Source organism: Staurois parvus, unplaced genomic scaffold (genome assembly GCF_062004578.1).
Source record: "Staurois parvus isolate SC_StPar_1 unplaced genomic scaffold, SC_StPar_1.0 ptg000118l, whole genome shotgun sequence".
NCBI classification, from domain to species: domain Eukaryota; kingdom Metazoa; phylum Chordata; class Amphibia; order Anura; family Ranidae; genus Staurois; species Staurois parvus.
The window spans coordinates 1358245-1370499 of NW_028317914.1; the positions used below are offsets into that span (position 1 = coordinate 1358245).

The 12255-nt window shown below is 42.5% G+C and overlaps 1 protein-coding gene across 1 annotated transcript in view; it reads left to right on the top strand.

Moving 5' to 3' along the window:
• The window catches only part of RNF144A (ring finger protein 144A), a 122800-nt gene extending 111601 nt beyond the window's left edge, over positions 1–11199 (top strand). The window contains exon 8 of the mRNA XM_089672012.1: positions 7680–11199. Within this exon, the coding sequence (XP_089528138.1) occupies positions 7680–7811 (132 nt within the window). The 3' untranslated portion in view covers positions 7812–11199. The remainder of the gene's footprint in view (positions 1–7679) is intronic.
• Positions 11200–12255: the final 1056 nt, after the last annotated feature.

The window sequence follows — 12255 nt, forward strand, 5'->3', positions numbered from 1 at the left end:
TGAATTGCTATAGGGGGGATGAATTACTATGGGGGATGAATTACTATAGGGGGGATGAATTACTATGGGGGATGAATTACTATATGGGGGATGTATTTTCAGTTTTAAAAATGTGGCTCTCAAAATAAATTTTAATCGTGGTTTTGGCGAGATTTGGCTCAGTTGAAAAAAAAGGTTGCCCACCACTGACCTAAGGCTATGATTGTGATTATGATGATACACTGTGGCCCTGATTAACCCTTTGCTTACTGGGCCCTTAAACCCCCTTCATGACCAGAGCGCTTTTTGCAATATATGCAGTGTCGGATTTGTTTTAAATGTTGCAATGGTTTTGCGGCTCCCAGTCTTTTTTTCCCTCTCGGAAACGGGTCCAAGTGGCTCTTTATGTCTTAAAGGTTGCAGACCCCTGGCCTAGGCCATCTTTATGTAGAGCAACAATTATTTTTTTCAGATCCTCAGAGAGTTCTTTGCCATGAGGTGTCATGTTGAACTTCTAGTGACCAGTATAAGAGAGTGAGAACACCAAATTTAACACACCTGCTCCCCATTCACACCTGAGACCTTGTAACAATAACAAGTCACATGACATCGGGGAGGGAAAATGGCTAATTGGGCCCAATTTGGACATTTTCACTTAGGGGTGTACTCACTTTTGTTGCCAGTGGTTGAGACATCAATGGCTGCGTGTTAAGTTATTTTGAGGGGACAGCAAATTTACACTGTTATACAAGCTGTACACTCACTACTTTACATTGTAGCAAAGTGTCATTTCTTCAGTGTTGTCACATGAAAAGATAGAATAAAATATTTACAAAAATGTGAGGGGTGTACTCACTTCTGTGAGATACTGTATACTCCTCCCTAAATGCATACTTACCTCCATGTCATGGCCCGCCATAGTGTTTCTATACTTCAGTAAGGCTTGTTTGCTGGTTGTGCCTACACTAAAAATCCCTATAGACTTCAACAGAACTGTCTGCTGAGGTCTGAGATGCTCAGGAGGTGCTCCTATAAACCAGACATGAGCAGCACAGAGAAATTCTTTCCTAAGGGATGTACACAATGTGGTAGGCTGAGGCTCAGGATGGGGGTTATGTATCTCGGGAGGAGGCAAAAATAAGCATTCATCCTTAAAAGCAATAGATTCTCTACAACGTCTAAGGACTTGAAACTACGGCTTCCAAATTAGTCTATTTAAAGTAACTGTATCTCTTTATCTTTAATTTTTTTCATAATTTGATTACAGGATCTTAATATCTGATTAGTTGACACTAAACAATTGTTCTTCTTCTATTAAAAGTAATCTATACATCTCCTTTAGTTAATGGCTCTTTAAGCTATTTTTCATTAAATTATTTCTTACTGTGTTTTTCTGTCTTCCTGTAATATCCTCCACGAGCTTCTGAACCTCTCCTTTTCCACCTCACTTACAATTTTTGGAATGATCAGTACAGTACTCTATGCAGAATCCTAGTCCATAATTCTAGTCTAGCAAGAGAGGGTGGCTACATTCCTACATATAGTGGGACCATGGAGAATTAATGTAGCCACCCTCTAACGAGAAGTCAGATCACAGTAGATTTAGAGGATGAGAGAAATAGAAGGGGCTTTTTTTTTTAGAATACATACTTGAATAGATTTTTTTAACCAGAGTTTAGCATCACTTTTAATAATCCTAGTGAATAAGGTTAGCCAGAGAGCTGGAAGAGCATGCTGGACATTCACACAGCTGCTGATTTGCTAGTTTCCTGTCACTGCACTGAACCAACCTAAGGTTTATTTAATGAGGTACTTCAAAGACTGTGGTAAAAATGCAGTAAGCATACCGATAAAGCTGATTTGTGTTGATTCTTAGTATATCAGTTGAGGGTGATCTCTGGTTAGTTGCTGTGGGACTCTTCACTTTGCTCATTGCCTAATGTGTTACAGGAGCAATGCTCACCCACTGTCATGCTGAGTCACATACAACAAGCTCTTTACTATCTGGGAGCGTAACATCAATTCATTTTGGAAGTCTGATAAAAAAAATGGTTGACACTAAAGATGGCCATAGACATCATTTTTTCAGCCTGAAAAAAACTGAATGGATTGAATAAATAGGAATTAAGGATAATTTCTGAAGGAACCCCCCCTGCTGGGACATTGTATTCTAATGATCTATTTATGTCAAACAGGGACAGCCACAAACTGATTGAAATTCATCCGGTCCTTGCTTTAACAGCTGAATTTCACTCTGTCTATGGCCAGCTTAAGGTGGGGGTAAACATAGCATTTTGCATTATTTCTAATCCACATCCATAATCTGCGTATGCTATGGGTTGTCTGTATAGCTGGCCATGCGTGCAGTGATTTTATTCCGGTTTCTGTTTATCAACCAAATATTTCTTCATCGATGGCCCTTTTGGTACCCTCCCACCCTATATTCTTCAAAGCATCAAAGAAGCCACACAGAAAATTGTCAGCCAAACAGCACCTGCATCCAATCAGGTCCAAGCACTGTTTGGGAATTTTGAAAGCTGATTGCTCCAACTGTCAAAATACAATAGCTGGGGTAGAGAATTCACTGTTTACCATTGATGAAGGAACAGAAAAAAAATTGAAAACTGAGTGGCCACAGACCTGTCAGCCGCCCCACCCTGCTTTGCTCAGAGGGGGATCAGCGCACAGATCCCCTGCTGAGAAAATCAGATTGTTCCCCATGTGAAAGAGGCATAAAGCTGGTCATAGAGACATAGGGGTTGATTTACCAAAACAGGAGAGTTCAAAATCTGGTGCAGCTCTGCATAGAAACCAATAAGCTTTCAGGTTTATTTGTCAAAGATTAATTGAACAAGCTGAAGTTAGAAGCTGATTGGCTACCATGCACAGCTGCACCAGATTTTGCACTCTCCAGTTTTGGTAAATTAACCCCTTTGTGTCTATGACCAGCTTTATGCCTCTTTCACATGGGGCAGAATCTGATTTGCTCAGCAGGGGATCTGTGCACTGATCCCCCTCTGATAAGAGCAGAGTGGGTGGATGACCAGTCTGTGTCCGCTCAGTTTATGCAGAGCGGACACGAATAGAGCCTGCTCTGCTCTATGGGCAGCTGAGTGTAAACAGAATGGCTGTCTGTTTACACCAGACTGCCCTCTGAAGGAGGGGGATAGATCCCCTTCCATTTTTTTTTTTTATCTGACCATATCGGATTGGAGGTAGGTGGGTATAAACAAGCACAAGACCATGTACACCCACCAGTCCATAGGGATACATGGACCATCTGATTAGGTCCGCCTGAATAACTGACAGGCGGACCTGTGTAAGGGGTCTACATCTCAGGACAGCTGGAAACCCTGCTTGATTCTCTCAATATACAAAGCAGAGCAAGAGTTTTAAACCTGACATATCCTGTAATTTGGGTCTGGTTAGTTCTAGGCTCCTCTGATATCTGAGAATCTAGCGTGATGTTTTACTTTAAAGGCCAATTAACCAAATTGTTTTACTAGTGTGTTGCAGCCAGGCCACCTAGAAAGTAAACTCTATGTCAGCTGTTTTTCTTTCTATGTTAGTACTGTAGCCCTATAGAAAAGTGACACCAAACTCTGGTTAAAAAAAAATCAATTATGTATTTTTAGCTCACAAAACTCCTTTCTATAGCTCTCAGCCTCCTCCAAATCTCCAAATTCCTTTTTTATTGCTGTTGTGATACAACTTCCTTTTAGAGGGTGGCTATGCTTGTTCTCATGCTCCTAAACTGTATGTAGGAATGTAACCGCCTTCTCCTGCTCTCTCCCAAGATGGACTAGGGACTATGGACTATAGGATGTTCAAGAGCAGTGCATATGACCACAGCTAATGTGCTTTGATTGTTTCAAACAAACAAACAGAGCGAAAAGGAAGAGGATCAGGAGCTCACAGAGCATGTTACAAGGAGACAGTAAAACACAGTAATAATTTATTTCATGAAAAATAGATCACAGGGCCATTAAGTATGGGTTGTGTGTGGATTACATTTGGAGAATAAGGATATAGTTTAGTGTCACTTTAAATTTCCTTGTGCCAGCAGCAAGCTTGAATACTACAGTCTGAATCTCCATCAGTCTGACGCCCCCCACAGTCATAACAGTAATGCTTCGATCATCAGCGCCTGCACTCCCGGAGCAACGTTGTTGATTGGGGCACTGTGCAGGAGGTGTCAGACTGCTGGAGATCAGACCGCTGTGCTCTGTGTGAGAGTCTTTTTGAGTGTGTATTTAAAGATCAGCTAATGCTACAGCCAAGATAAGTTTGATATAGAGCAGGATTCTCCAGGGGCTCCAAACAAAGTGCCAGTTTTCTTTCCTTCAGACTTTAGGGGGTTGGACTGTGGTCAGTGGGTGTAGTATTGCCTCAGCGTAAGTAGGAGTAAATAATGTCTCAGGTTTGCTGGTCAATGGGAGTAATTAATTAATTACATAGCGCCTGTGGTCAAGGAGGGGGAGGAATAGTGCCCCTCCATTGGTGTCCGTTAGCGGAATAGTGCCTGATCATTGGTGTTAGTTGGAGAAATAGTGCCCCATCATTGGTGTCAGTTGGAGGAATGGTGCTCCATTATTGGTGTCAATTGGAGGAATGGTGCTCCATCATTGGTATCAGTTGGAGGAATAGTGGGAGGAATAGTGTCCCATCATTGATATCATTTGGAGGAATAGTGCCCCATCACTGGTGTCAGTTGGAGGAATAGTGCCCCATCACTGGTGTCAGTTGGAGGAATAGTGCCCCATCATTGGTGTCAGTTGGAGGAATAGTGCCCCATCATTGGTATCAGTTGGAGGAATAGTTCCCCATCATTGGTATTAGTTGGAGGAAGAGTGCCCTATCATTGGTGTCAGCTGGAGGAAGAGTGCCCTATCATTGGTGTCAGCTGGAGGAAGAGTGCCCTATCATTGGTATCAGTTGGAGGAAGAGTGCCCCATCATTGGTATCAGTTGGAAGAATAGTGCCCCATCATTGGTATCAGATGGAGGAATAGTGGGAGGAATAGTGTCCCATCATTGATATCATTTGGAGGAATAGTGCCCCATCACTGGTGTCAGTTAGAGGAATAGTGCCCCATCACTGGTGTCAGTTGGAGGAAGAGTGCCCTATCATTGGTATCAGTTGGAGGAAGAGTGCCCCATCATTGGTATCACTTGGAGGAATAGTGTCCCATCACTGGTATCAGTTGGAGGAAGAGTGCCCCATCATTGGTATCAGTTGGAGGAATAGTGCCCCATCATTGGTATCAGATGGAGGAATAGTGTCCCATCATTGATATCATTTGGAGGAATAGTGCCCCATCACTGGTGTCAGTTGGAGGAATAGTGCCCCATCACTGGTGTCAGTTGGAGGAATAGTGCCCCATCATTGGTATCAGTTGGAGGAATAGTACCCCATCATTGGTATTAGTTGGAGGAAGAGTGCCATATCATTGGTGTCAGTTGGAGGAAGAGTGCCCATCATTGGTGTCAGTTGGAGGAATAGTGCCCATCATTGGTATCAGTTAGAAGAATAGTGCCCCATCATTGGTATCAGATGGAGGAATAGTGGGAGGAATAGTGTCCCATCATTGATATCATTTGGAGGAATAGTGCCCCATCACTGGTGTCAGTTAGAGGAATAGTGCCCCATCACTGGTGTCAGTTGGAGGAAGAGTGCCCTATCATTGGTATCAGTTGGAGGAAGAGTGCCCCATCATTGGTATCACTTGGAGGAATAGTGTCCCATCACTGGTATCAGTTGGAGGAAGAGTGCCCCATCATTAGTATCAGTTGGAGGAATAGTGCCCCATCATTGGTATCAGATGGAGGAATAGTGTCCCATCATTGATATCATTTGGAGGAATAGTGCCCCATCACTGGTGTCAGTTGGAGGAATAGTGCCCCATCACTGGTGTCAGTTGGAGGAATAGTGCCCCATCATTGGTATCAGTTGGAGGAATAGTACCCCATCATTGGTATTAGTTGGAGGAAGAGTGCCATATCATTGGTGTCAGTTGGAGGAAGAGTGCCCATCATTGGTGTCAGTTGGAGGAATAGTGCCCATCATTGGTATCAGTTGGAGGAATAGTACCCCATCATTGGTATCAGTTGGAGGAAGAGTGCCCTATCGTTGGTGTCAGTTGGAGGAAGAGTGCCCTATCATTGGTATTAGTTGGAGGAAGAGTGCCCCATCATTGGTGTCAGTTGGAGGAATAGTGCCCATCATTGGTGTCAGTTGGAGGAATAGTGCCCATCATTGGTATCAGTTGGAGGAATAGTACCCCATCATTGGTATCAGTTGGAGGAAGAGTGCCCTATCATTGGTGTCAGTTGGAGGAAGAGTGCCCCATCATTGGTGTCAGTTGGAGGAATAGTGCCCCATCATTGGTGTCAGTTGGAGGAATAGTGCCCCATCACTGGTGTCAGTTGGAGGAATAGTACCCCATCATTGGTATTAGTTGGAGGAAGAGTGCCCTATCATTGGTATTAGTTGGAGGAAGAGTGCCCCATCATTGGTGTCAGTTGGAGGAATAGTGCCCATCATTGGTGTCAGTTGGAGGAATAGTGCCCATCATTGGTATCAGTTGGAGGAATAGTACCCCATCATTGGTATCAGTTGGAGGAAGAGTGCCCTATCGTTGGTGTCAGTTGGAGGAAGAGTGCCCTATCATTGGTATTAGTTGGAGGAAGAGTGCCCCATCATTGGTGTCAGTTGGAGGAATAGTGCCCATCATTGGTGTCAGTTGGAGGAATAGTGCCCATCATTGGTATCAGTTGGAGGAATAGTACCCCATCATTGGTATCAGTTGGAGGAAGAGTGCCCTATCATTGGTGTCAGTTGGAGGAAGAGTGCCCCATCATTGGTGTCAGTTGGAGGAATAGTGCCCCATCATTGGTGTCAGTTGGAGGAATAGTGCCCCATCACTGGTGTCAGTTGGAGGAATAGTACCCCATCATTGGTATTAGTTGGAGGAAGAGTGCCCTATCGTTGGTGTCAGTTGGAGGAAGAGTGCCCTATCATTGGTATTAGTTGGAGGAAGAGTGCCCTATCGTTGGTGTCAGTTGGAGGAATAGTGCCCCATCATTGATATCAGTTGGAGGAAGAGTGCCCTATTGGTGATACCTGTGGAAGGAATAATGCCCCATTTTTGGTGTTAGTGGGGGAATAGTGTTTCATCGTCTATATCAATGGGAGGAATCTTACCCCATTGTTGGTGTCAGTGGAACTAACAGTGCCCCATCATTGGTGTCAGTGGGAGGAATTATACCCCACTGTTGGTGTCATTAAAAGCAATGGTGTCTCATCAGTGTCAATAGGTGGAATAGTGCCTCATATCAGTGGAAGGACTAGTTTCTGAGGGCCGGATAAAGGCAAAGGGCTGCAGTTTGGAGACCACTGATACAGAGCTACAGCACTAGAACACGTAGAGCTACCTGACTGTACCACACAACTAATACAGTAAGGTTCAGTTGGGCTTTACGCCAGCTGTATCTCTGTTGACCCAAACCTGCAATGTACAACATGGGTGCAGTACGGAAGTAAAGGAAGAAAATAGCCCACTTGTATTGTAGGAATTAGTGCCGGTACATTTCTTTTCTTGCCAGCCAGCGCCACCTTGTGTTAGATGCTCAGAATATGGGATTTAATAATTTTCCAATGTCCTTTGCACTTATCTTATTTTATATTTTTTCTTTTCGCAGGTGGTTGGAATATTTGCAGGATTTGGGCTTCTGCTATTAGTAGCCTCACCATTCCTCTTACTGGCCACTCCTTTTGTTCTGTGCTGCAAATGTAAATGCAGTAAAGGGGATGATGACCCCCTGCCTACTTAATGTTAAGGATATGAAGTGGGATAATACACCTTTCCTGTGCACTGCTGGAGGCTACGTTACAAGTGGGATACAGCGTTGTTTATCCGGCTCATGTGGCATTCAGAGACACTACGTGTGCCATTATACTAGGAACTTCTGTCTGTGTTTGTAATATCGAAGTCATGATAACTACATCATCTAGCAGATAGGAGGATCGGATCGCACAATGTACAGAAGACGTCATTCATCAACTTGTGTCATCCATATATGTTCAAAACGTTTATGCAAGTTGATCCATTTTTTTTTCTTTCCAGATTATCATCATCCATATACTTATTTTATGCCATTCCTTGTTTCTTAGAGGATTTTTTATATTTTTTCTTTTTCTTATAGAATGCTGTATATTTCTTATGCATTGTTCTGAAAGGGATTGTTTTTGCTGTAGATGTTCTTTTATATCAGAAGGGTACCACAGAGAACTGAGCCTCAACTTTGTTGCTGAAATAACAGTAGTCTGGATTGATTTAAAAAAAAAAAAGGAAAAACCGTAAACAGACGCTATGCTTAGTTTTTATTGTTTGCTGTTTATATGCATTTGTACATTATAAATGTTTAATACATACTGTTGATTACTCATTAATCTGTTCTCACACTTTGAAGTACCAATTTAGGGCCTGTGTTGACAGGCTTTGGGCTTGTACAGATGGCATTGGTTTGGAACACTTCTGAGGTCATTCAGAATTCATTGACTGATGCAGTTGATCTGCATCTGACTTACCTTTGACCTGCTTCCTGCTTGTTTTGCAGTCCATAGACTTGTATGGCAATGTAAAACCCACTCAAAGTAAACAAAAGCCCATTGAAACAGGCCACAATAATCACTGGGTAGAAATTTCAACAGATGTTTGTTTTCTTTAAGTCTACAATAGGATATTCTCTGATGTAGAGGGACCTCCCTCCCAGCACAACCTGACATGCTTGAATTTTTCAGCAAAGCTACTGCTGACACTGGTGGGTTTTTAGGCTTCTATAAAATACACTGAATGGCAGTTGACACAGCTTTATTTCTGTGTCCTGCAACCTCTAGGGAATTCTCTATAAGACAATATGAATAATTGTGTAGACCAATGACAAGTTGAGTATAGCAGCTCACAGCCTGCCTGGGGAGGAATTGATATATCTCCAAGGGGACCTGTATTGCATACAAACCAGAGAGTGGAGTTACTTTTGAAAGAAGAAATTATATGTGCTACAAATACATAAGACATCACTTAGAGCTGTGGTTCTCAACCACCAGGCCTTGGCCTTCATTCTTGCGGGCCTCCAGCCAGATGAAGATATGATAACATCCCACAGGACCTCCCAGCTCCTATAGTGCCCCATCAACCTCCCATAGTGGCCCACAATGCCCTCAGGCCACTTAAGAGACTTCAGCCTCAAAAGTGCCCCCCAACCTCCCACAGTGCCCTCTAGCTTGCTGCAGAACCTCAAGACCTTCATGGTGAAAACAACTTCTAATAGTGTCCCATAGAGCCCGCCAACCTTCCACAGTGCTCCCCAGCAGCCCACCCCCCCAAGAAGAAACCTCGCCCACTACTGGGCCACAAAGTCAGCTGTAGAGTCCCTAACCCACTTCACTGCCCCAGTGCCTCCCACAGAGACACCAAGCTCCAAGCCTTTTAGCATTGCAGTGCGTTTTGCATTCCCATACTTTTATTGTGTGAGTACAAACTTTATTACATACTGTTGTGGCATGGAAGGTTTTGGAAAAATGTATCAATCCCTGGCCTCAAAAAGGTTGAGATCCACTGGCCTAGGGGATCTTAGAATAACTTATAAAAACCAAGATTGTCCATAGTAAACTAAAGTTTTTTTCCACTTTCCAAGTGCAATCTGCTAGTTGTATTAAATAATATGTACAGTCTTGGTAAGCAATCCCCTGGCTCTATATGGGTATGCACAGATTTGTGGGTATAGTGTTCATAGCATTCACTGCACAGTGATGACCACTAACTAGATTTCCTGCAAACCTCATACATATAACAATTGAAGGGAAGCATGTTACAGCTTTAACATGCTAATGAAATTTTCAAACTAACTTTCAATATTTTTAAATTTGCAGCTTTCATTAAATTAATAACGGGTGCTCCTGCCATGAAGGTCTTGTTCAGGCAAATTCTATTATAGGATGACAACACTCTTTCTCTTTTCCAATTCTTCTAATTGTGCTCTTGCATTGTCACCCTGTCACACAGGCTTCCAATAGAGACTACAGTGGCTCAGAATGTATTGAAGCCAAAGGGTCAGCCTTATGGCGGGGTAGCAGTGTGAGCTATGGGAAGAGTTTTTCTATATTGGAAAGTAGAGATTTGCATACAGATGGCAGTGTAGTTTCTTAGCCTACATAGCATGGACTGCAAAAGATGTACTTCATGTACCTAGGTCTGCTTTTATCTTAATGAAGCCTCTACAATTTCACTTTAAAGAGATGCTGTCACCTTACCCATTCAGGAAAAAAGTGACCGTGCCCATGTAAATCCAATTTCTAGGACCTTATATCACGGTACTTACCTTTTTAGGTGATTTCCACACCCCTGCTAAAAGGATCAGCTATTTCTCTCTGCAGGCTATATTGCATTAGACCAATGCAGTCTGGCCCAGGACCCACCCCAGCCTAGGAAACACAGAAACAATAATATAATGATGGGGGTCATCCTTGGGATTTCTTCTCCTCTAAGTGTGTTCAGGATAGGAAAGTGACAACACTGCACCCCAGTGCTGAGAATGCTACCTCTCCCTCTTTCAGTCCTGTACTTCTGTGAAGGACATACCAAAAGGCTGCATTTAAAAATACTTGAAAAATTTATTTCAATTAATCAAAAACTGGTGGATAGACAGCAAGAGGGTCAAGAGGCATGATGTAATGCTTTTTGAAGATAAATTGAAAGAAAATAATAGCAGTTCCGACCAACCAGCCCCCCCTTGAAGCCTACTTATTTCAGCACTGCAAATGGACTTAAATTGGAAGTCCAACCAAAAACCATAATCTGAGGACCTGAATTACATGCCCCATATAGCCTCTGTACCTCCTATATAGTAACTGGGAATCTTATATGTTCACAGTCCAACATTGTTTCCCCCTAAAAGTGCAGCAGTGGTACTTACCGTTCTGGTCATTAAATAAAAGAACAAATATCTGCTGAAGTTTGGCCTCCTTATTCACTTTCCTTCTCCCCAACCTAATTGGACAATGAAGGAACAGCAACAAACTGAAAAGGCCATCCCATGTGATTGGTGTAAGGCTGACAAGTACTGTTCAATGTAATAGATGCCTGATGTGCTTTCTATGTAAAAATATATTTTATTCTTTTTAATGAATACTTCACTGTATTAAATGGTGTTTTCTAAATATTTGTCTGAAGTTTTGTTTTGGTGACGTACAGTATATTTACCAGGAGGTCCAGAGAAAGCCCAGCAATGTGTTCACATCTTGTGTTGGTTTTATGGTAATCATTGTGTATATTTAGACTTATTTTGCAGCTATCGACCATTAGGTAATGGTCCTGTAGTGATCAAACAACAAAAGGTTTTGTTGTATAAATAAAATACAAGCAAATGTAGTCACCAGCACACCATAATGCTCTTCATAAGCATGTTAGTTGTCACATAGAAACACAGCAATGTTTCAGAGCCCTCCTGACCTCTTCATCATGCAGTTGTCATTGTCAACAGTTATTGGTGTTCCTTGCCTTTGCTACAGGATTTTTCTTTTTTTTCCACATGGAACAGAATATGATAGAAGGAGTGGGACTCTGCTGGCTTTCCAATGGCTGCACAAAAGAGTCTCAATGTTGGATAACTGATTATGTAAAAAGTCAGCAGCAAGAGACCTAACCTACAGATTTGGATTACTTAAAAAGAATAAATGTCCATGAATAAGAAAAGTGGCAGGTTATCTTAAAAGAACAGCCTCTTCCACCTTCATTGTGTTTTCCTGTCCCTTTGTGGCTCCATCAGAGCCCCCAGGAGATAATCTGTGGTAAAGTGAAACATTTGACCTCCTTTTCTTCCTTCCAGGATGCAATGCAAGAATTTCATTGACCAAATGGTAGAAGGGAAATAAAGTAATTGATAAGTTCCAATATCTTACACTGAGATTAGACTTGCTCTCTGATGAATTAAGAGAGCAGCAAGGAAGCTGAACATCAATTATTTTGGTGCTGGTGGCAGGGTTGGATGGATCCATGATTTCATGTTATTAACACCAAATTCTGACCCTACCATCTGAATGTCGCAGCTGAAACCAAGACTCCTCAGATCAGGCAATATTTTTCCAATCTTCTATTTTGGTGAGCCTGTGCTTATTCTAGCCTCTGTTTCTTGTCCTTAGCTGACAGGAGTGGCACCCAGGTTGGTCTTCTGCAGCTGTAGCCCATCTGCTTCAAGGTTCAACGTGCTGTGCTTT